The sequence below is a fragment of the Euprymna scolopes genome, chromosome 12 (assembly GCF_053919585.1).
Source record: "Euprymna scolopes isolate OS-2025 chromosome 12, ASM5391958v1, whole genome shotgun sequence".
NCBI classification, from domain to species: domain Eukaryota; kingdom Metazoa; phylum Mollusca; class Cephalopoda; order Sepiida; family Sepiolidae; genus Euprymna; species Euprymna scolopes.
In genome coordinates, this window is record NC_136493.1 from 32,687,976 (window position 1) to 32,711,606 (window position 23,631).

Consider the following 23,631-nt stretch of genomic DNA (forward strand, 5'->3'; position numbering starts at 1 on the left):
TTTTTCTGTATGTCTACAAAAGGCTTCTTTCAGAGAAGCGGTCGCTCGCTTCACAACTTTTTAAAACTTTTTATATCACATATAAATCGTAATATCTCACAGTTAACAACGAAGCTCGCCTGTCTATTTAATTTGCTCGATTTCGGGAAGATAAATATTCAAGATTTGTCGCTCGCCGCATGGAGGTTAAACTTTTTCCTATAACATCTTGGGGGGAAAAAAAGCGTTCAACAATCAATACTATCCCGCAGTCAAACTTGACCTCATTAACTCATTAAAACGCGCACCTGCCAAATCAAAGTAATTAAATAAATTCAAACATGTTTCTGTTACCATGTCGTGGTGGGGCAATGGTTAACGTCTCACGCTTTTTTTTTTCACACTTTAATTTACAACTTTGCCTCAACGGTTCGGGTTCGATCCTCATACTTACTTTTTTTTTTAACTACCCCCTTCCCCCAGAGTTTCCACACACACCTCCAAACACCCGGGCAACGCCGGGTACCCCTCGCTAGTCTATATATATAAAAGCGAAAATGTGTGTGTTTGTGTGTGTGTGCATTTTTTCTGTATGTCCAACAAAGGCTTTTTTCCGGCTGCTTCTCGGGTTCGTCGCTCATTCTTATAAGTTTTTATATGCTACCGAGATCATAATATCTAACACTTACAAAACGATGTCGTAAATTTCTTTTATTTCGGCCACTTTTATCTTACAACAAAATTCGCACTGTGAATTTTGTTTCCTTTGGTCCTGCTGCTGGTATGGCGTGATATTTGACCTAGAAAACCACCTTCGTTTTTAAATCATTATCTTCGACTCTTTAAAGTCCCTGGCTTCGTGGCGTAATGCTATGTCATCAGACTATAAACTTCAAGGCTTCGGGTTTGAGCCTACCTCCCTCCCAAAACTTTTTTTTGCTTATCTTTTAACATTGTTTGTTTTGCATCACGTTCGTTTTTTTTTTTTTTTTTTTTTTCCATCACATTCGTGTTTTCTTTTTTAGTTTTTGTTTTTCCGATTTTAAGAAATTTTAACATTTGTATCATGTTCATTTGATTTTTTTTATATAATATTTAAACAGGGTTATTACTTTGCTTATTCTTTTGTTTTGATTTACCCCGCCCCCAACACACACACACCTCTAAACACCCGGCCAACGCCGGGTACCCCCGCTAGTCTAATACATAAAAGGCAAAATGAGCGCAAGTGTTTGTGTATGTCCACGAAAGGCTTTTTGCGTTGGGGTTCTTGTGTCGGTTAGATTCCAGGAGAAGTTTTCTTATACTTCCTAGATTGTAATATCTCAGATTTGCAAATGGACATTGTCTCTATCTTTTTTTTTTGCTTGAGTTTTTAAAAAAATTCCCTCATTTCGAGTGCTTGTTTGTCTTTTTTGTATAAATAAAGCGAAACTATTCAAATGCAACCGCCAACTCCCGGTCCTCAAGCCGGGTAGTATCTGTTCTGTAATTCATCCTTGGTCAATGTAGGGGAAACCCTTCATACTGAAACAATTACTATTTATTTGAATACTGCCAGAGTGCTTCCTTTTTGGTCCCCCCCCCCTTAAAAACGACCTTTGTGGGATGTTTAAAAGTAACGCGATTTCTGCAAATCATCTTTTTGATTGAGTACGTTAAATTTGAACGCTTTACACTTCCGGTCGCGTTATGGAGTAAAGGTAAGAGTCAGGTTTTCTTTCAGTTTCTTTTCTGCCTTCGCGTCATAGGTTCAAGCCTGCCTGCCTGCCCACTACCACTCGCTAAAACTTTTCTCAGCAGCATCGGACCGGGTCCAGACTGATACCATCTGAAAGCGCAATGTCGTGGTCGAATTTAAATTAAATTAAGTATTTCAATAGTGAATGCTCTGACAAACTGCAAGCACTTGTGCCCCCCTTGACGTAAGTACCCCCGACAAACCCGAAAAACAGCAAAATCCCACCCCTTCACAGTTGAGATCCCTAGATGTAAGGGAGCCTTCTACTTCAGTAGTTTCTTCTCCAGAACTGCTGGACTTTGGAATTCCCTTCCGAGTTCCTGCTTTCCCAACTGTACTGACATGCAGAAGTTCAATTGTAACATGAACCGACATGTTGCTGCCCAACTCCCCACATAGTACCCCTGTAGCTTATGTCCCTGATAGTAGCCCACTACAGCAAAGTGGCAATGTGCCTTTGGGGTGAAATTGCAATAAAAAAAAAAAAAAAAGAAAAAAAAGAATACTATGTGAGAATCAGAAAAAAAAACGGTAAATTATTTATAGAAGTAGATATTTGTAATGAGGGAGGTTAGCATGCGTGAATAACATTCTTTCTTGAATTGGTTTAAATAGGGAAAAAAAAACAATGTTACTTCGCTGACTTCATCGTCGAGCAGTGATTATCAATGCCGTGTCATAAGCTTCAGGTTTCACGTCCACATAACATTTTCTTTTTCAAATTGTTGAAAAAGTTTTAGCATTTAAATGGTTATTTATGCCATTTTTTTCATTCGCTTCTTCTTTATTTTCCCTTCTTTTATTTTTCCATCACGTTCGCGCTCATATAATGGACTGTTTTTTTTTTCTGATTTTTTTAATAAAGTCTTAACATTTAAACAGGGTTATTTTTTGTGATTTTTTTTTTCCATTTGTTTTATCCCTTCTTTTATTTTTCCATCGGGTAGCCATGCTATATTTTACGCCTGGCCCTTGCTCAATGTCCTTACTACACCATCTCTCCACACCCGGGCAACGCCGGTTACCCCCACTAGTAACGAAGAAGAACCAAATTTATGATTATCATTGTTTGTATTATCAATAGTACTAGCGAGGGGTACCCGGCGTTGCCAGGGTGTGGAGGGGGGTGGTTAAAAAAAAAAGTAAGTATGAGGATCGAACCCAAACCGTTGAAGCAAAGTTGTAAATTAAAGTATGAAAAAAAAAGTGTGAGACGTTAACCATTGCCCCACCACGACATGCTAACAGAAACACGTTTGAACTTATTTAATTACTTGGATTTGGTAGGTGCGCGTTTTAATGAGTTAATGAGGTCAAGTTTGACTGCGGGATTTCATTTACTGCTGAACGCTTTTTTTTCCCACAAGATGTTATAGGAAAAAGATTAACCCACATGCGGCGAGCGACAAATCTTGAATATTTATCTTCCCGAAATCGAGCAAATTAAATAGACAGGCGAGCTTCGTTGTTAACTGTGAGATATTACGATTTATATGTGATATAAAAAGTTTTAAAAGGTTGAGAAGCGAGCGACCGCTTCTCTGAAAGAAGCCTTTTGTAGACATACAGAAAAAGCGAACACACATACATTTTCGCTTTTATATTTATAGATTTGTTTCTCATCGTTCTTTGGTTATCTCTCTTTTTTCCTCAACTCAACCTTAAGATAATAGATAAATCATTGAACAGAACATATACAATATTTATACAGAAATCAAATCTTGTTCAATATTTTGTTTATTAATTTCTATAAATTTACTTAAATTTTTTTGTTTTGTTTTATTACCATTATTTCTCAATTTGTTTTATTCAAACTTAATATCTTCTACTCTGTTATTTTTCTTAGTTTGTTCTAATTTTCCTTTCTAGATATTAAGGTTGCTGATCCAGTGGTGTCTTTCTGTGAGACAGTTGTGGAAACGTCATCTTTGAAATGTTTTGCTGAAACTCCAAACAAAAAGTGAGTTGTAATTTTATTCAGTCGAGCGTTAGTAGATAGGAAATCATATTTCTAGTTTAGATAAATTAACAAAAAAACAAGTCACAAAATTACAGGTTTTACATTTCTAATGAACTAGCATTTCAGCCCAGCGTTGCCCGGGTGTTTGGAGGTGTATGTTGAGCAAAAAAAAAAAAAAAAACGTGATAGTAGGAAGGCAGGCTCAAACCCATGCCGCGAAGGGGGAAAAAACGTGACGTCTTTGCTGTTACGACCACCGCCAAACCGGAAGTGACATAGGTTTAAATTAAGGCTAGACAATCTAAAAGAGGGGATGACTTTCGAAAATATCGGCGAAAAAAGCGACCCTGTAGAAAAGTGCCCAGTTGAGGGTGAAGAAATGTTTTTAGCCAATTTTTCAGCATTTGTTGTCTGAAGGGTCGAGATTCAAAACAATACTGATCTTGTGAAAGTCCATAGCCTCTGTTGAAAGTTTTAGGCAGACATGCAAACATACATACATACATATATATATTGGTAGCTCAAATTTTCGACTCAAACCGATTAAAAAGCTTGCCCTATCTCTGAATACCCTTTATGTAAAATTACAAATTTTAGACCAGAAATTGTCTGAGTAATTTGGTAGAGACCACAAAGGTCAATTTTTTTTTTAACTTATACCCCTATTATGGCCCCTTAACATTTTTTTTTTTTTTTTTTTTTTTACAAGATGATCACCACTTATCAAGGCCCGGAAGCCACTCAGGGATAAGGGCTATTGTACGTACATTATGTTAGTGTGGATATTTAAAGTGTCTACTTAAGGGGGCGGTTTATCAGGAATTTGTTTACGTTGGACTTATCCAAGTTGTAGTCAGACGGAACAGGCGTGCAGTTCTAAGAAAGAAGCTTTGTTCATGGAATCTACGTTTTGATTTAGGCATAGATAAAGAGTGGGGAAAGTTTTTGACAGTGGATTTAGCTAGACGGGTGTTTTTTGTAAAAGATTGGCGAGGGGCGACCAGAGATTGGAGTTCAGACGAGCACCTGCCATGGCAATAACGATAAAACAAAGATAGGCTTGCAACGTCTCTTCTGTGGGAGAGAAGTTGCAGGAAAGAGAAAAGGGCATCCCCCATTAAGCCACAAAGTCTATTTTGTACTCTGTCAAGGCAGGATATGCTGTTTTTAGCAGCTCCTGCCCAGATATGGCAGCAGTATTCCATCCTTGGACGTACTTGGCTTTTATATAGATAGAGAATTGCATCAGTAGTGAGATATCTTCTGGAGCGGTAGAAGGATCCCACCATCTTTCCAGGATGGACCCTTGAGGGACTCCAGCATTAATACTGCAGGCCTCTGATTTTTGTCCATCAACCACTACTCTTATGAGCCTATCAGAGAGAAATGATTTAATGATAGAGAGAATATTTCCAGTTATACCGTATACTATATAAAAAATTTCAATTGTTTATACCCAAAATTGTCAGAGGAGTTTGGTAGAGTTCTCAAAGATCAAATCATTGAACTTTGACCTCTTAACAGCCAAATTTCTGGCCGAAAATGGATTACAAAGATTTTCCAAAATTTCAGTACTCTATATATCAAATTTCGAGTCTAGACAGAAAATTGACAGAGTTATTGCATAGGGAAATGTACACAGACAGACAGACACTTTCACTTTTATAGATATATAGATTGAAGGATTGAGAAGAAAAAAAGTAAAATCTTCTTCAACATGTCGTTTCCACATCAGATGTGGGTTGCATGTTGGCCAGAGCAGCACAAATTAACTTTCTCTATAAAATTCTGGTGCTACCAGATCAGGCTCTCTGAAGATAATTGTTTCCTGACCTAAAATGCACCAAACATTTTTGTTGCTATTTTTTTTTTGTTCATTTTGCAAAGCTCAATCATGTTCTGTAAAGCCAAAAACAAAAACAACAATTTTTATCTGCAAAACAATCAAACCAAACACCATGAATAAATATTTGAAGATATTAAGAACTTGAAGCATAAAAAATTTACCAAAATGAATCGATTCAACATTAAATAACCCAAGAAAGGTTGATAGGCCTGTGATAACAGCCATGGAAACAAGCATCCAAGAGTGGCATGTGCATCTTTCTTTTTAATCTTCTTCACCAACAACAGGGAAGGTGTTCACTCTTAATATCAGCAGAAGTGGTCATTCTTCTTCCTTCTATTCACTAAAATGAAATAAAAAGACACCCGTCCAAAACACACGCAGACAACGTGGCATCCTAAAATGAACTGATCTTTGAGGAAAAATCTCACGCTTTTTTTACTCGGCCATTCTGGACTACCAAAAGTGCCTACTTTGCGTAATTACGACCCTTGCCTCGAAATCAAATTGTTCCAGATTCGTGCCCACATGTAACCATTATTTTTTTGTAGTGGACGCATGCAGTAGTGACCGCTTACCCCTCTGTCTTTCACATCATCACACATCACCCAAGCAAGACATATTGCTACTGAATTATAAGGAACTACTGTGATGGGAGCCAGATTTATAAGGGGAGAGAGTGAACAGTGTAGGGAGTTAGATAGCAATATGTTTGTTCATATTACATTTCAATTCCTGCATTTTGGTGCTGTCGAGGGGAAACAGGCAGGAAATTTTAACAACAGGCAGTAGTCCAAAACTATTAGAGTAAAAAAAAAAAAAAATCTTCTGGCATCTAGGTATTTCTATGAGCATGCATTTGTGCATTCACTACACAGCTATCCATGACAAATAACATTCTACCTAAGAACTGTTCCTTCAAACTCCTCGGCCTAACATTTGCGGGCAACATGAACTAGAACAAATACATTCAGGACATTGCAAAGGCTGCTGCAAAGATGGTGGATTCCCTCTATCGAGCTGGTAGACTACCCACAACTGAGAGTATCCTGTATCTCTATAAGGCCACCAAAACTCTTGGCCTTCGGGACAAGATCAAAGTGTAGTATCTGTTCTTCAGATGCTGCACTTCTATTTCTTGTTCTCTGTCAGTGGAGGAGAAATCCTTCACGACTGAGACAATTTTTATTTTTGTTCCTTTTCTCCACATTAAAAAACGACCCCGGTGTCTAACTCTGTCCCGTGGGGAGGCATTGTAAATAGGATCTCTATAAGGCCACCATTCACCCATGCATGGAGTATTGTTACCACATCTACCACTAGCCTCTCCCTCTTAGATAGGGTCTAAAAAAGGGTTTTGAATCAAATAGGTCCCACTTTGTCAACTAAGCTCCAACCCCTGTCCCATCACTGCAATGTTGCTTGTTTGTTTTACAAGTATTTCAATGGAATGTGCTCTTATGAATTCATTGTCCTTTTGTCCCATCAATGTACATATCCCTGACAAACCCACTTAACAACAAAATCACACCTCTTCACTGTTTAGGTCCCAAGTGCCAGAAAGCTTTCTACTCTAATAGTTTCTTCCCTCGAACAGCTAAACTTTGGAATTCTCTTCCTGCTACCTGCTTCCCTGACTGTACTGATATGCAGAAGTTTAAATGTAACATAAACCACCATCTTGTTCACTTTTCCGAAGCATGGTCCCAAATAGTAGCCCCTTACGTCCAAGTGGTGATATGCCTTGAACATGAGTAAGGTCGTGATCATCCACTTGGTGTTCTGGTCCAAAGTTGTTGTTCAATTCAATCAGTGCTACACAAAGGAATTCTTCTTTCAAACAAAAATCACAAATCCAGTTTATGAACAAATGATAGATGTTTATTTCATTGAAGATTACAAGTGTTAATTGTTTTCCTAAGTCAAACAGCAAATCTGCAAAGTGAGAGTTTTGCCCAACCAAATCAAAATGCACAAGTCTCATTAACAGAGTTTTTCAGCCAAGAACCCCAAGAACTCAATCTGCTAAGAGAGGCACACTGGCCCAACTGTGTGGCAGCCCTCAGAAAAAGTCACTGCCTACGTCAAACGTCCAGTCTTGTTGTCTTCCATAAGGCCTACTTTGATCACCACCCCTTCCCATCTCCTGACATTTTTTCACCCATGACTGATTCAACCACCCAGAAGTTGACAACTCAAGATATTCACTGAAGATAATATCCAACACTGTTTCCCTTCATATGGATTTATCTGTAGATAATCTTGGACATCTCTTTTCTCAAATAGGTCAGTCCCAGCATGATTCCCAGTTGAATGAGATACTTATTTTACTTCAAACAAAGAAAATATTTCTTGGGTGGTCTGACTCCAGTTAGAGACATTTTCAGTTCTCTGTGCCCCCTTTCTTCCCTTGACTAAGCATCTGTAATCTGCAATTTTTGCAATTTGTATGCACCATCAAAACATGTTGTGCAACACGTTTACACCTCTACAGTGATGGGTTGAAATTTTGCTGCTAGTTAAGTGAGTCGGAGATGTTTATGTTGAGTGTGTATAAGTGTAGTAAGTTCATTGCAGCACGTTTTATTGAAGTACTTGTAAAACAAGCATAAAAATACAATATTGCGGTGATGTTACACAGGCTAGAGCTTGGTAGACAGTGCACCGTCTATTAGGTTACAAACTTTCTTTTGCATCCTATCCAAGAGGGAGAGTCTACTAGTTGGTGCACCAGCCCAGATGTGACAATGCTATTCTATGTACGGGTAAATAGATTTCTTGATTATATGTAAAGTGTTTATTCTGGTTATACACATGTGACTAAAAAGATAAATTTTTATATTTTATGAATAATTGTGCAATAGGAGTAAAAAAAATGCTCAATATTTTTTTTTTTCTAGGAACAAGATAACCATGATTGCAGAACCTTTAGAGAAAGGATTGGCTGAAGATATTGAAAATGAAGTTGTGCAAATCACGTGGCCCCGGAAAAGGTTAGGAGAGTTCTTCCAGACAAAGTATGACTGGGATTTGTTGGCTGCTCGATCTATTTGGGCTTTTGGCCCTGATGCTACTGGCCCAAACATTCTTGTGGATGATACTTTGCCTTCTGAGGTAAGAAGAAAAAAAAATTAGTCTTTTATTTTTTAACTGTGAAATTACAAATTCAGCATAAATTTTGTGTTCACTGTGTTTGGAGAATCAATGCCTTAACTTCTCGTATTATGTTCTGTATGTTTAAATAATGAATAACATTCATTAAATGTAGGTACTGAAAGGCTTGATGTTTGAGTATTGTTAGGTATAGTGTAAAAAAAAATAATAGTTATTTCACTCGAACCAAAGAAAGCAGAATTATCGCTCTTAAAATAGAGCCATCGAACATGACAGTTTGAGAGATAAACGAAACGTGTTTCGCATTACATACTTTAATCATCACATATCCAGCAGCTTCTACCTTACCATTTAATTTGTAAGTTGTTTAATAAATCTGTTAATGGTTACACTTTGTCCTCCGCTCGTTTCTTAGTTGGTATTAAGCGTTAGAAATAACAGTCATGGAAGCAAATGGTGCTTAACATTTTTATTTTAAACGTCAAACACGTATAATCTTTCTACATAATGAAATAGATAAACACTATCTCTGTGACTGGATTAAAGGTAAAAATAACCTTAAGTCTTGGATTACTAGATACATGAACAAAATTATACAAAAATTGATGATGAACAAATATAAAAGTTGTGGAGCTCAGAAGAAAAATCTAAGAGTCATGATCAGTGAGGATAACCGGTTGGCATCCTGCAAATGTTGAGCCTTCTTATTTCCGGTAAAAGAATAGAACACAAAGTTTGAATAAATAAGTAAATTAATATTATCATCATAAACAAATGACAGCGCAGAGGAAGAAATGGAACAAATTAGAAAAAAAATTTGAAAAGATTAAATTAAAAAAAAATGTTTGAACAGCTTAAATAAAAAAAAATAAAAAATGTTTGAAAAGATTAAATTAAAAAAATTTAAAAACTACTTGTTTGTTTTCATTTGAACTTGAAATATTGTCAACACAAATCCCTTTACTTGCAACCCCTGAGAGCAGAATCAAACAAAAGATCTGTATTTAATATGGGGAGAATCCAACTCTTAAAAATAGGGTACTTTGAATTGAAGTAAAAATAAAAAAAATTGTTTAAAAGGATGTCTCCTACACTAACGGAGGACAGAAAAGATGAAATCACTACAGATGCTACATTTTGCTCCAAATCAAAAGACCAACAAGTTAACTTAAAATTAGATTCTTATTTTTTTTTTTTTACAGTAATTATAGGCTCTGTTCAATCTCTAGAAGCAATGGATACCCTCCTGTAAGGGTAGCTATGCATGTAATTGTGAAGCAAGCGTTGTGCCATCTCTACCCACACCTCCCCTGAATCTGCACTGCTTGATTCATGTGCCAAGTTGATTAAAAACAATGCCAAGACAAACAAAGAGCACATACAGCACCTTGTATTCCAAAATAGTCACCCGTTTTAATACTGACCAGGTTCAATATTGCTTAACTTTGGTGATCTAATGAGAACCAGTATATCAACATGATTATGCCATATATGGTAGTAATTACTAGTTCAAGAAGACCGATGACTCTTAAGTGTTGTGAATAGTCCAAATAAGGCAAATACTTTATTATTGGGGGGGGGGGGTATGACCTGACCTAGTCGGTCGTAAAATGCATTTTAATATATTTTTATTCATGCAGATTTCATATTTATTATTAGAGCCAATTCTATATTGAATAATTGAAATCAAAACATTTAGTGCTCGAGCTGCTTTCTCTACTGTTTGAGCTAATCTAACAGACAGATAAGAAAGTTTCAAAAGTAAACCACTTTTAGCTATGATTAGTTTTACGCATACGCAAACTAATACAAACATGTTGTCATGCTGAAATGAATACTTTGCCTTTCAACTTGCCGACTTTTGTATGCGTTATTCATCCATTCCAAACAAAGATTTTACTTGTTATAAACCATCATTGGTGTAAGATTACTATTTCCTGCTAATTTCCGTGTTATGTGACCAGTAGTTAAAGAGTTTATTGGTTAAATATTTACATACACAGACACACTTACATCTACTGTTTTATTTATATAGATCTTTTTCTTTCTGTTATATTATTTATAGGGAATCTTAATTCTAGATTTCTTTGTTCTTCTCAGGTTGACAAAAATTTATTGGTTTCTGTAAAAGACAGCATTGTTCAAGGATTCCAGTGGGCCACACGTGAAGGCCCCCTTTGCGATGAACGTAAGTTTTATCATTTTCACATAGTATGTCTAAAGTTTGGTTTAATGTTTAACAGAAAAGAAATGACTATGTCCATGAATAACAAAAGGTTAGAAATTCCATATAGTGTAAAATAAATCTCTTATTAATAAGAAAGACAGAAGAATTCATATATGAAGGATGAATGTCCTGTTTGTAAGAAAAAGAAAAAAGTTAATATATGAGGGATGTGTGTCTGTACGCAGGTGTGTTTGGTAGGAGGGGGGGGATATGTCGATGTGTGTATTTGTAGACATGGAAATTCAAATGCACATTGACAGAACTTGTCTGGATAGAAGAGCGACTGACTGCATATTCAATTAAATTTTTTTTCTAGTTCAGAATCTTCTTGTGGAATAGAATGACAAGTCTTGTAACAATCACAAAAGTTCAAATGTGGCACTTTATGGTGTGAAAATATGTAAAGATATTTTCGGATTCAAACTAAAATTATTAATTTTGTGTTAGCTTTGTTTTTCTCTCTCTCTCTCTCTCTCTCTCCCTAACACTGGCTAGCTGTAAAAGAAGTCTTTCTATTAAAGGTTATCTGTAAACAAAATGTTTACAGTAAAATAAAGTTATTAAAAGGACAATTTTGTTATTCTTGTTAATAAAACAACGATGATAACTGCAATAAGAGAAATATAAAAGTCTCATTCTAAAATTTAAAACAACTTTATTAAGTCGTCTTCGTTAAATGAAAGAGAAGGGTGTTAGTAAATGAATATGTCCATGAGTAACATAAGGTTAGAAATTCCATATGGTGTTAAGTAAATGTTCCAATAGTACAGAAGAGGGAAGACTTCATGGATGAATGTCCTGTTTCTAAGGAAAGTGAAAAAGTTAATATATGAGAGATATATAGCTTTAATCATGTTGAAATCTTTCTTGTTGAGCCCCAGGATCAGACAGAGGGGGGGGGGGTGAAAGAAAAGCTATGGAATGAGTCCACTCACTGTGTTGTCCCTGGCCAGAAAGAGAAGCTATCTAATGCTCCTTTTTATCAATTTATATTGCATAGTTGTATATTTGTTTTATATAGTAACCAGATGTATATCTTTTTTTTTTTTATGCAGATAGCGTCTTTGTTTTTGTTGTAGGCATTGGACATATTTTTTTTTGCTTATACATGTCACATCCTTGTTTTGCTATAAACACTGGGTGTTATTTTACCATTTATACAGGTTGCATCTCTGTTTTGCTGTATAGCCACCCGGATATAATATCCTATTTATTTCACTCCCATTGTAATCCACAATGTTGTTTTACCAACATATATCTGATATAGATATCACACTGCTGCAGTATATTGCTATTGTGCTTAAAAGAATTACAAGTTCTTGTCCAGATTTTCCCCCCATATTAAAAACTCAAAAATAAAGAAAAATGCGTATGAAGTACATACTCATGAGGAAATGAAAATATCATATTTCATAATAAATGTGAAAATCAAATTTAATGAGTATCTGAGGAGTGATTGTCTTGCCCACCATTTTGAAAAAAAAATCTTAAACAACAAATAATTCATACTTAGATTTATGCTGTGATTAGAGTAGAACCCCAGGATACGGTGGTCCTGGGATAGGATGTGGAATATGGTGTTTTTCCGGACCATGGTTACAGTATTTGCGCTACCTTACGGTGTTATTTATTATGTTATTTGATTATATACATGTGTGTTATATACTGTACTTTGTTACTAATTTTTAATATGTACTGTATGAAATTTTGCTTAGGCCCCGCCATACAGCGATTTCATTAACCCTGGAATGGATTAATGTCATATTCCGGGGTTCTACTGTACCTACAAATTCTCATTAATCACTTAAAAATAATTTTTAGAGAAATAAAAGTGCTTGATCTATTTACATGATTTTTGAAGTATGATATTTTTGTTTCATTTAATGTATAAATATCTTACAGATTTTTGTTTCTTTTTTTATATATAGGGAGAATTCTGGACAAGAACCAAATTATGACAAACGCTTGTGTATAAAAATATAATAATGTATCTTTATTGTTTGAGATGAGATTAATGACTAGAGTGAGAATTGTAGTCATTTGGAGGGCACGCAAGGGACAAAACTTTGGTTGATCTCTAACCAGTTACTTACTGATCAAGAATCATAGTGGTTGAATAACATTTTGGGCATTTTTGGATTCTTCAGGCTACTGTTCTCATCTTGAATGTCATTTTCACATTTCGGCCAATGTAACCTCCGACCTTCTTTAGGTGTATCTCGTAGATTGTTTCTGTCAAACTCAGGAATTTGGACGGAATTTCGAACAGAACCCTTTATTTACTTCACGAGGATAGCATGCTCTCGTTCTATTAGTCATGACTGGATAGAGGTCCTAAGTAATTCACAATTGTATTTTTCAGTTACCCACACTGAGAATTGGTTCCATTCGAAATTCTATCTAAATTCTTCTAGTTCAAGAAAATAACCTAAAGAAGGCCGAAGGGTACATCGACTGAAACGTTATAAAAATGACACTCAAGATGAGAACAGTAGTCCAAATAATACGAATAACCAATCCTCAGCTCAAAAATTCAGAGATGTAACATTTTGGACATTCTCATACTATCACACCTTTTTTGGCATATCCCTGTTCTTCCTCGTTCCTCTCCAGCTTAATATGGCCGCATTCTTTTGGCATATTGTGTCCACAACTTCTTATGTTGACACTTCCTGTTTAGGCAGTTGAACCTTGCCTTATTTTTCATCAGCAAGTGTATTTCTTCCCTCAAGTTTAGTCAGATTATTGAAATGAGGACAAAGAGTATGAGATATTTCAAAAATTTTTATTGATAACAAAGTGAGCACCATGTTTCTCGAGACTTAGAAATATTGAGTTTCAAAGGAGGTAATTCGTTAATATTTCATATTGGACACATTTGCATTATTATAACATTCATGCTATTTATTTTTTGAAAATATTTCCAGTGCTTATCCATTATAATTGGATATCAAAAAAATGCATTTTAAGTACAGACACCTACGTAATTATGTGTCATGTTGAAATTAATAAAAAATTCCAGAAATCACAAAAAAATGATTGGGTAAAAAAATTAGTTACAAGGAAGAATAAAATTTATTAAATAATGTAGATTGAGCAGTTTACTTTTATATGATCAATTTCATATGATAGACTAACTTATCTCCCTTGTTTTTACTTCACTTTCATTATTTCAAATTAGAAAATGGTGGATCGATTGTATTTTTTATTTATTTTTTTTTTTTTGTAAAAAAATATTTCTAGAAGATCTTCTACTGTACCATTTTTTTTAATTTTTTACTAAATTTCAACATATGTAATCAAGTAATAGTATTTTTACTTAAAGTGCTTTTAAAAATTTTTTTTAGATATTTAATTATAATGCACAAAGCACCATATTTCCCCAACTGCTCCTCAGTATTGTAATCTTAATCTTGTCTTTTTCTTTTCAGCAATTCGTAATGTGAAATTCAAAATCCTTGATGCTGTGATTGCTGGGGAACCAATCCATCGAGGCGGTGGCCAGATTATTCCAACAGCCAGAAGAGTTGCCTACTCAGCTTTTCTCATGGTCAGTTTTAGACATTTCTTTTAGTTCGTTGTTACAGCCTTCTAAAATATAAAAAAAATCTTTTAATGCACTATGCCTAATATTTCAAGAAATTAAAAAATTTTGGCTTGGAACAAAGTGTAGTGTTTTTTCTGATGCTAGACATAGTCTACTCTATTCTCAATCAGTAAAAGAAAAAGTTTGTTTAGTCGGAGGTAACTTTTATTTTTGTTCCAGTCCAGAGTACCCCTTTTTGGACAGCTGGATTTTCCATTTTATTTTTAAACTGACCTTGTGTCTAACTTTGCCCTTGTAGGAAGGAAATAAATAGGAACATTAATATTTTTTATATTTACATCTGTCAATTTATGGGTCTGGTAATTTTAACAGCACAGAAATCTGGAGGGGGAATATATAACAAATAACTTTTAATAAATGCATTAATATTTAATTTTTTATTTATCTGTATACTTTTAATGTTCTGAAACTGTATTCAGTTTTTTTTTCTCTCCTTAAAACCATACACAAGGACTAGTATAAATGTTGCCTGCTCATGATAAATCTTGAAAATTTATAAGAGGAAAAAAAAAGTTACCCTAGACTAACTCGCAAGCATGCTCTCACCTGAACTTAGGATAAGTCAATATTATTATTATTATTATTATTATTATTATTATTATTATTGGCTCACATGGAGCTTTCACACAGGTCAACAAACGATCTGATTGGGAACCTGTGATGTTCTCTGGAAGCTGAGTGACAACAAGTCTCCCCAGACTTCCAGCTCTCTCCACCTCCTTCGATAGCATTTGCAAATGAATTTGCATCATCGCAACAGCCGCTTACCATTGATTTCTCGCTGGTAGTGGCCATTGGTTTATACTGGAATTTGAGTGGCACTCAGCCTCCCCAAGGTCCCAGTTCTCTTTGTGCTTGTCCAGCTGAGGTCTGGTTGGCGCTCGCTCCTCGGTCTTTCAGTCCTTATGTGCCCTTCTCGGGCCTTTGGTATCACTTTTTTATTGGGGGGAAACGGTGATGAAACAATGGGGGGATGCATGATGGGAGGGTGTAGAACTTGTAAATATGCAGTTTCGGTGTTCTTCATTCCTTGTAACGCTTATTCGTTATATTGTCTTGTATTATTCTCTGCAGTCAAGGGTTTTCCTTAATATTTCAGTCGTTTTCATTATCGTTAGTCGTTGTACTTTTGCAGATATTCCTTTGATTTCAATTTCTGACATTCTTTTTTTTTTTTTCAAAGTTTTTCGGAATTGTTCCTAGTGCTCCTACTATTATCGGTACTATTTTGATTTTCTTCATCATCCAAATCCCTTTTAACTCTCTGGCTAGCTCTGTGTACTTACTTCGTTTTTTCCTTTTCTTTCATACTCACCCTGTGGTCAGATGGGACTGCAAAGTCTACGATTTGAGAGGATGTTTCTTTCTTGTTAGTTATTACGACATCTGGTCTTCTTGCTTGGATGGGTTTGTCCATCTGTATGTCCATGTCCCATAGGATTTTGTATTATTATTATTATTTATCAGGCAACCCTCCCTCCTTTTTCATTTTTGTTCTATGAAGTCAATTAAGCAATAATGCAAAATGCTTTCAATAAATTTCCAGACTTTTTTATACAGGCATTTTTATTAATAGTACACATATGAAACTCTGGTCTCCTTCGAAGTAATCTCCTCCGGCTGCATTGCATTTGTACCATTCCAACAACTTTTGAAAGGCCTTATGGAAGTCCTCTTGTGTGAGCGTGTCAATGACCCTTGTGTCACAGCCCCTTTCATCTCTTCAATTGTCTCATAGCAACAGCCTCTAAAGTTTTCCTTGAGCTTAGGGAATAACCAAAAGTTACAAGGAGCAAGGTCTGGACTATAAGGAGGGTGAAGAACTGTCTTGATGCCCATCTTAGTTAAATGGTCTGTGACAAGTATGAAGCTCCCTTGGGACAAGGTTTGTGCAAATCTTCCGCATCTTCAGTTCCTCGCGAATAATTTTCTGTACAGGTCCTACACGAATATCAAACTGTGCACTTATTGTCTCTATAGGCACACAACAGTCCTCATCCATGAAATTCTTTATTTGACCAATCAACTCTGGTATTCTGACTTTCTTACTCTTCCCATATCGCTCGTCATACCTCACAGACTCCTTGCTTTCCTTGAATCTCTTATGCCACTCAAAATCTGATGCTCAATTCATGCAAGATGGTCCAAAGGCAATCTGAAGCATTCTATACATTTCTGTGGCATTTTTTTCCAAGTTTAAAACAATTTTATTGCATATCATTCTTTTAAAGTGTTCTCACATACAGATTGCATTTTTTAAATTTAGCCAGCTGTGACAATCAGGCTTTAGTAGGGTGTATTCCGATTCCTGCTGTAGTTGTTCATTTGAACCTGAAATCATAAAAATTGGTCAGTCATCTCATAAGATGTATAACAATAACATACTGATTTTTCAAGAGTCTATGACAATTTTAAATGCTTGTACAAAAAGTCTGGAAACTTATTGAAGGCATCTCGTAGGTTCAGAGATGATAAAAGTGCTTGTACAAATAAAGACACAGATGAAAATTACATTCCAAATAAAAAAAATCTTCAATATATTTGCATATCCGGCAACAATAAGTATCCTTACCAAAAGTTAGGAAAAATTACTAAAATTAAAGTTTAATTAAAAGTAAAAATTGATCTTATTAAAAATTGCAATTGTATTAAGTAATTTTGGAGGGTTATATGAAAACCAAGGAGATAATTCAGTCTATGACTTTGGCAAATATTAACATTTTTCTTAAATATAAGATTGATTTTTATTTCTACTTGAAAATTTTTCCTAATTTTTGGTGAGGATTTTGTTTGATATGTATTTCTATCAAACAGTTTTTATTTGGAATGTGATTTTTATCTGTGTTTTTATCTGTAGAAACACCATGATAACTTTCACAATCAGTTTCCGGACTTTAAATGTATACAGGGTGGTAGAAAATTAAATTTTAATGCATTTGGTGAAAGTTTTTTTTTTTTTTCTACCCCAAACAAGGCACAGTGCCAATTTGATGTAGGGGGTTTACTATCAGGGACATAAGTTGCAGGGATACTATGTAGAGAGTTGAGCAGTAAAATGTATGTTCAAATTTCACTTGAACTTCTGCATGTCTGTACAGTTTGAGAAGCAGGAAACCGGAAGGGAGTTCCAAAGTCTAGCAGTTCTAGGGAAGGAACTATTTGAGCAGAAGGCTTTCTTACATCTAGGGATCTCTACTGTGTAGGGGTGGGACTTTGCGTCTTGTTAAGTTTCTTGGGGATATTTACATTGAGGGGATACAAAGGCATAATGTTAATAGTAGTAAGTTTTTTTGGTTATTATTTACAATATTAACAAAAATAAACTTATTTGTTTGAAATATACTTCTAGAGAAAAAAAGATCTCTTTCATATAATTAACCTATGGTAAGTTTTATCTTTTTGTGTTAAAGTTTTGTTTTCAATGTTTTGAATTTATTGTTTGGCAGTGGTTTTTTTTTACTTTTTCTGGCAACTTTTCCATCTGCTTAATGTAAACTGTCAGAAGATGCAAACGTGACTTTGGGTCAGGTTAATCAGTATGAAATTTTTTCTAAAAATGTGTTGTTTTTTTTTTTTTTTACAGGCAACTCCACGTATGATGGAGCCATATTATTTCGTGGAGGTAATGGCTCCTGCTGATTGTGTGTCTGCTGTTTATACAGTCCTTGCTCGTAGAAGGTTTGTAATTTGACTCATTTGTGTTTTTGTTGTTAATACTTTTATATTAATTGATATCATTGTTATAGTTGAAGTCAATTAATAAAAATGGGTACTTGTGCAGAATTTCCCCAATCAGTTTACGTAAAAAAAAAAAAGGTGCCAAACAAAAATTTGGTGACTTTTTTTTTCTTTTTGTGCAAACACTGGCCAATTTTTTTCAATGAGAAAAATATTATTTCTGTTATGAAGATAATTCAATGAAAAATTCTTTTTGTTGTTACGAAGAAAATATAATGAATAATTATTGGACAATTTTTACGAAAACTTCAAATCTAGAAAACAAAACATTCATTGTAAGATAAATTTCCTGAATAAATATTTATTTTTTAGATAACAAACAACTGATAGAAAACAAAAAATTTTCGTTTGATTTTTACAATCTTTTTCTTTTTTTATGACCTTTTCAAGACCTTTTTAATGCGTTTTTATTTCCAAATCAAGACAAGTATTTAATTTTTTAATAATAAGCCAACAATAGCAAACCAATGTTTTCATGATGCTTTTTTTGTATGATTTTTTTTTCTTTTGGCTACTGCGATTTTGATTTCGTTGGCTTAGTGTTTTGGCAATGATAGGCTGAATAAAAGGTTTTAAGTTTCCCTCTTATCAAATTCTGTTTCCATCAAATTTGGATCATGTAAAAACTTATTTTATTTATTTATTATTAAAAGAAAATCTCTACTATGTTCTGAATCATAGTAAGAAAATTCAATGTGTTAGCTGTTGTAACGAATCTTATATGAACTGTTGAAGTTGTTTGCCTGTGTTATTCTTGTGTGTTTTATCGAGAAGCAATAGGATTTTGCTCAATGTTTAAGCTAGTTTGATGATGAAAAAATGTTGATTTGTAATTGTATGAACATATTAGCGTTAACACACTAGACATTTCACACCCGTTAAAAACGGGCAAAAGTTATATCCCTTTGTCTTAGAATGAATGCTTTATGTAAATAATTGGTTGAATATGGTTGCGGTCATTTTTGCATTACCATAATATTTAGTTTCTGTATCTTATCATAACAAAGGTTCATGCAAAATTTCAACAAGATCAGCCCAGTAGTTTCCGAGAAAAAGTGGAAGTATAACATAAATTATTGATCAGTCATAATTTTATCCTGGTTTTAGATGATCTGAAAAGTTTCAAAACATATGCAATAATTTTTTATTGATGTCATATTATTCTGAAGACTTGTGAATGGAATCGAATTTTGAATCTGTAATGAATTAAAATTATTTTTTATTCTTCAGAGGTCATGTGACCCAAGATGCTCCAGTACCTGGATCCCCTCTTTATACCATCAAAGCTTTCATTCCAGCCATTGACTCATTTGGATTTGAGACAGATTTGCGCACACATACTCAGGGACAGGCATTCTGTATGTCTGTATTTCATCATTGGCAGGTAAATAACAAATCTAAGGAACTGGCCACATGAGTGTTTGGTAGAAGAGGTCCCTAACATGCAATTCAACATGGTTCTTTGAAGAAAAAGAACAGAACAAAATCAACATATATATATATATATATATATATATAAAATTACAATTACATGTTTTATTAACTATTTTAACGTGTTTTATAACATGTTTTATTAACTATTAAGTAAGTTTTTGTTAGAATGGATTTTCCAGGATAACTCTGGTAGCCCCCCCCCCCCTTTAGAGGGCATTATAAGGGTAAAATTGCCACCAAATTGTTCATCCATTCATTTTTTCGCACTTTTTTCAATAACTACACCTTGGATTTTTTTTTTAATTTTGCACAAACATTAGTCATGGTGAAAGTAAATTTTTCACTCGTGAAGGGGGATCCAGCATGTTTGACTTGTTTTATTTATTTCCGGGTTTACTTTTTGTTTTTCGTATTACAGATTGTACCAGGTGACCCTCTGGACAAAAGCATCATTATTCGACCTTTGGAGCCGCAACCAGCTACTCATTTGGCACGTGAATTCATGATCAAAACACGAAGACGAAAGGTATGATAAACTTCTCGTTTTTTTTCAACATTTTTTCTTTGTTTCTGCAATAATAAAACTAAAAAATTAACTTTGTTTATGTTCTTGTATCAACGTAACTTCGATAATTAGACATTAAATTATTATTTTCTTATGTTTTTTTTTAAATGGAAATCGCTCCATGGAGGGCATAAAGGCACTTGATGTGAGGAGCTAAAAAAAATACTTTTTAAAGTTAAAAAACTAGCAAATGAAAAGTATGGATAGATTCCAACATAGAAAACAGCAATTCTTCCCACCTTGTCAGAAATGTACTTGAATATATATTACAATTAAAATGTAATAGCATAAATTCTTAGAAAATCCGTTGCAAAGGCTGCTGGGAAAATGATGCGATCGTTCTACCGCTCCAGTATATATCTCACTGCTGATGCAGTTCTCTGCCTGTATAAGAGTCAATTACGTCTAAGGATGGAGTACTGTTGCCACATCTGAGCAGGAACTGCTAGAAGAAGCTTATCCTGCTTTGACAGAGTTTAAAATAAACTTTGTAGCTTAGTGAAGGCTGTCCTTTTCTCTTCCCTGCAACCTTTTTCTCATAGAAGATACATTGCGAGCCTCTCTGCCTTATCGTTATTTTTGTGGCAAGTGCTCTAATCTATGGCCCCCTTCCTCACTGAACTTTCACAAAAAACATTCATCTAACTCATCTAACTTAAACCACTATTAATAATTTCCTCCATTCTTTATCTGTGCCCAAACCTAAACGTAGATTCCATGAACAAAGGTTCTTTCTTAGAACTGCATGCCTGTGGAACTCTGTTCCATTTTCCTGCTTTCCAACTAATTACAATATGGTCATCTTCAAGTCCAACGTAAACAAGTTCTTGATGAGACATCCCCTTAAGTAATTCAATTTACCAAATTTCCACTACTAACGAGTACTACAATATTTTTCCAATGACTACTGTACACTCATTAACCCTTATTCTCGAGTGGTCTCCTGGCCTTGAGGCCCTGTTGGTGGGGCATTAGAATACGCCGACTGCCCCCCTGCAGAGGGTAAAAGTCCCTCAATGGGGGTCCTGGATATGACCTTAAACTATATCCAGTGGTGAGGCCCCAGCTTGTGGGCTTTGGGGAGTGTGGAGCCACCCTTTAATTACCATTGCTCCCAGGTCCACTCTGACCCGGAGTGGTAGTACCTGTTAGGGTCCCAACTATGGGTTAAATAGAAACTGACGTGAAAACAACAAATATATTCTATTAAAAATATTTTTCTTCAAAATCTTTGGATTTGGCATTAAATAACCCGAAAAGAGTTGATATGCCGTAAAACAAAAACAATCAACCAACCAACCCGGCCTTGAAAAGGGAGACTTCTTTATAAAAATGAAAAATAAGTTTTAAAAATCCTGTTTCAACTTTGTTAATATTTATTCTCTTCACTTGCACACTTGCTGACACACATTTTTCTCCTCCCTGCATTTTCCACATGATCAACCTGCTTGCTGATATGGCACCTGTGGCTCTTAGCTTCTCAGCTAAAACATATGATAAAATAAAGTCGATTTTTCTTCTTCAAGTTCAGACACCATAGAACTATATACACAGACGCTAATAATCCCAATATGAAAACGATTCCTGCCAGTAACTGATGCATGCTTCAAGAAATTAACACGTTCATTCAGTTTCATAATTTCCTACGTTAGTTTGAACCATTGTCAGTAGAGCATTAGAATATGCTGATTTCCCCCATCGCAGAGTGTAAAAATTCCTCAATGTGGCCACCTGTTAGCAGTGAGTGGCAACTTATGATTCTGTTAGGACAGAATCCTGGTGGTTGAAGGATTTGGAGGTCAGAATTAAGCAACTCCACTGCCCAACACATCACTTTTGCCTTTACCCTGGCTAGATGGAGGGTTGGTGAATCTGATCAGAACAATCGGCTGGTCAAGCCCTTACATCTACTACTAAAAAAACAAAACTAAAACAAATCGAAAAATGAAAATACTAAACAGTAATTCTCCCTCAAAATATAATACAGAGAAACTACATAACACTTCAAGTAGACGATAGAAGGTGCTAGCTAAGGATCAATCACCAACTGAAGAACACAAACCCAAACATGGCTGCAAACCTAACTAAAATTTGGGTAAAGAATGTATTTGGTAACAGATATTCAATGTATCTTGTCGAACTCGAAAATGGAATTTCAAACAGAACCTTTCATTTACTTCACGGGGGTAGCATGCTCTCGTTCTGTCAGCCATGACTGGATAGAGGTCCTAAGTAATTCGCAATAGTATTTTTTGGTCGCCCACGCTGAAGATTGAACCTTCAAACCTTCAGGAGAATATCACTTTACCAATTGATTTTTCCAAGTACTCTAACCATTGCACCTTGCAGACAATTCTAGTACAAAATTTTAAAAGCCTTAAACCTATTTTTATTTCTAGTTGTAAATATCACTATTTGTCACTAATTATTATGACTATATAGTACTATATGTATTATTGTATATATATATATATATATATATATATATGTATGTATGTATAATTATAGTCATCCACATACAGTACTGTTTCGCTGTTTCACAGCTCATCAGTGCAGCGAGACAAACTACCTCAAGCCAGGATCGAAACCCAACTGCCCCTATGACAGTTGGAGCTTCTTACCATTGCACTATTCGGCTGCTGCTATGCGGGCAATGAATTAACAATGTTTTGACATTGTCCAAATACTTAAGCTCAATTTGTTTACACATAAAGCATTGCTTCATACACTAATGGTAATTTGTATATCACTTCTCAATATGCTCAACCCAAGATAGGGTGCATTTTATATATATATATATATATATATATATATTATAAGGTAAAATTAAAAGCCAAGAACAATGCGAGATTTTTTTTTTTATATAGAGTAAAATTAAATGAAAACAAAAGAAATAAATTTCTTTTTTTTTGTTGTTTGTTTTTTCTTTTCACACAAATTTTAACTCTAAACAACAGTAAATTTTTTTTTTCCTGTTGTTTTAAATGGTGTTATAAATCTCACCATTGAAAACAACAGGGAAAAAAAAAATTACTGTTGTTTAGAGTTAAAATTTGCGTGAAAAAGAAAAAACAAACAACAAAAAAAAAGAAATTTATTTCTTTTGTTTTCATTTAATTTTACTCTATATAAAAAAAAAAATCTCGCATTGTTCTTGGCTTTTAATTTTACCTTATAATTTTCTTCAACAATGCTTCAAGCAAACTACAATCTACTTATATATATATATATATATATATGTGTGTGTGTGTGTGTGTGTGTGTTGTTTTACTTGATTACTGCATATATTTCTATTATTTATAATATTGTTTATACACTCAAGATAGGAGCAGTTGTCCGAAGAATCCAAATAATACAAATAATCAATCTTCATCTCAAGAATTCAGAAATGTGATATAGAACCTGTAGAAATATACATCC

General features: G+C 34.7%; 1 protein-coding gene across 1 annotated transcript in view; it reads left to right on the top strand.

Annotated features, from left to right (window-relative positions):
- Nucleotides 1-23,631, top strand: part of LOC145291244 (116 kDa U5 small nuclear ribonucleoprotein component-like) — a 109,210-nt gene that overhangs the window by 84,141 nt on the left and 1,438 nt on the right. Inside the window, exons 21-27 of the mRNA XM_080136851.1 lie at nucleotides 3,590-3,680; nucleotides 8,427-8,640; nucleotides 10,741-10,828; nucleotides 14,299-14,417; nucleotides 18,058-18,152; nucleotides 19,443-19,596; nucleotides 20,065-20,172. Of these exons, the coding sequence (XP_079992977.1) occupies nucleotides 3,590-3,680; nucleotides 8,427-8,640; nucleotides 10,741-10,828; nucleotides 14,299-14,417; nucleotides 18,058-18,152; nucleotides 19,443-19,596; nucleotides 20,065-20,172 (869 nt within the window). The remainder of the gene's footprint in view (nucleotides 1-3,589; nucleotides 3,681-8,426; nucleotides 8,641-10,740; nucleotides 10,829-14,298; nucleotides 14,418-18,057; nucleotides 18,153-19,442; nucleotides 19,597-20,064; nucleotides 20,173-23,631) is intronic.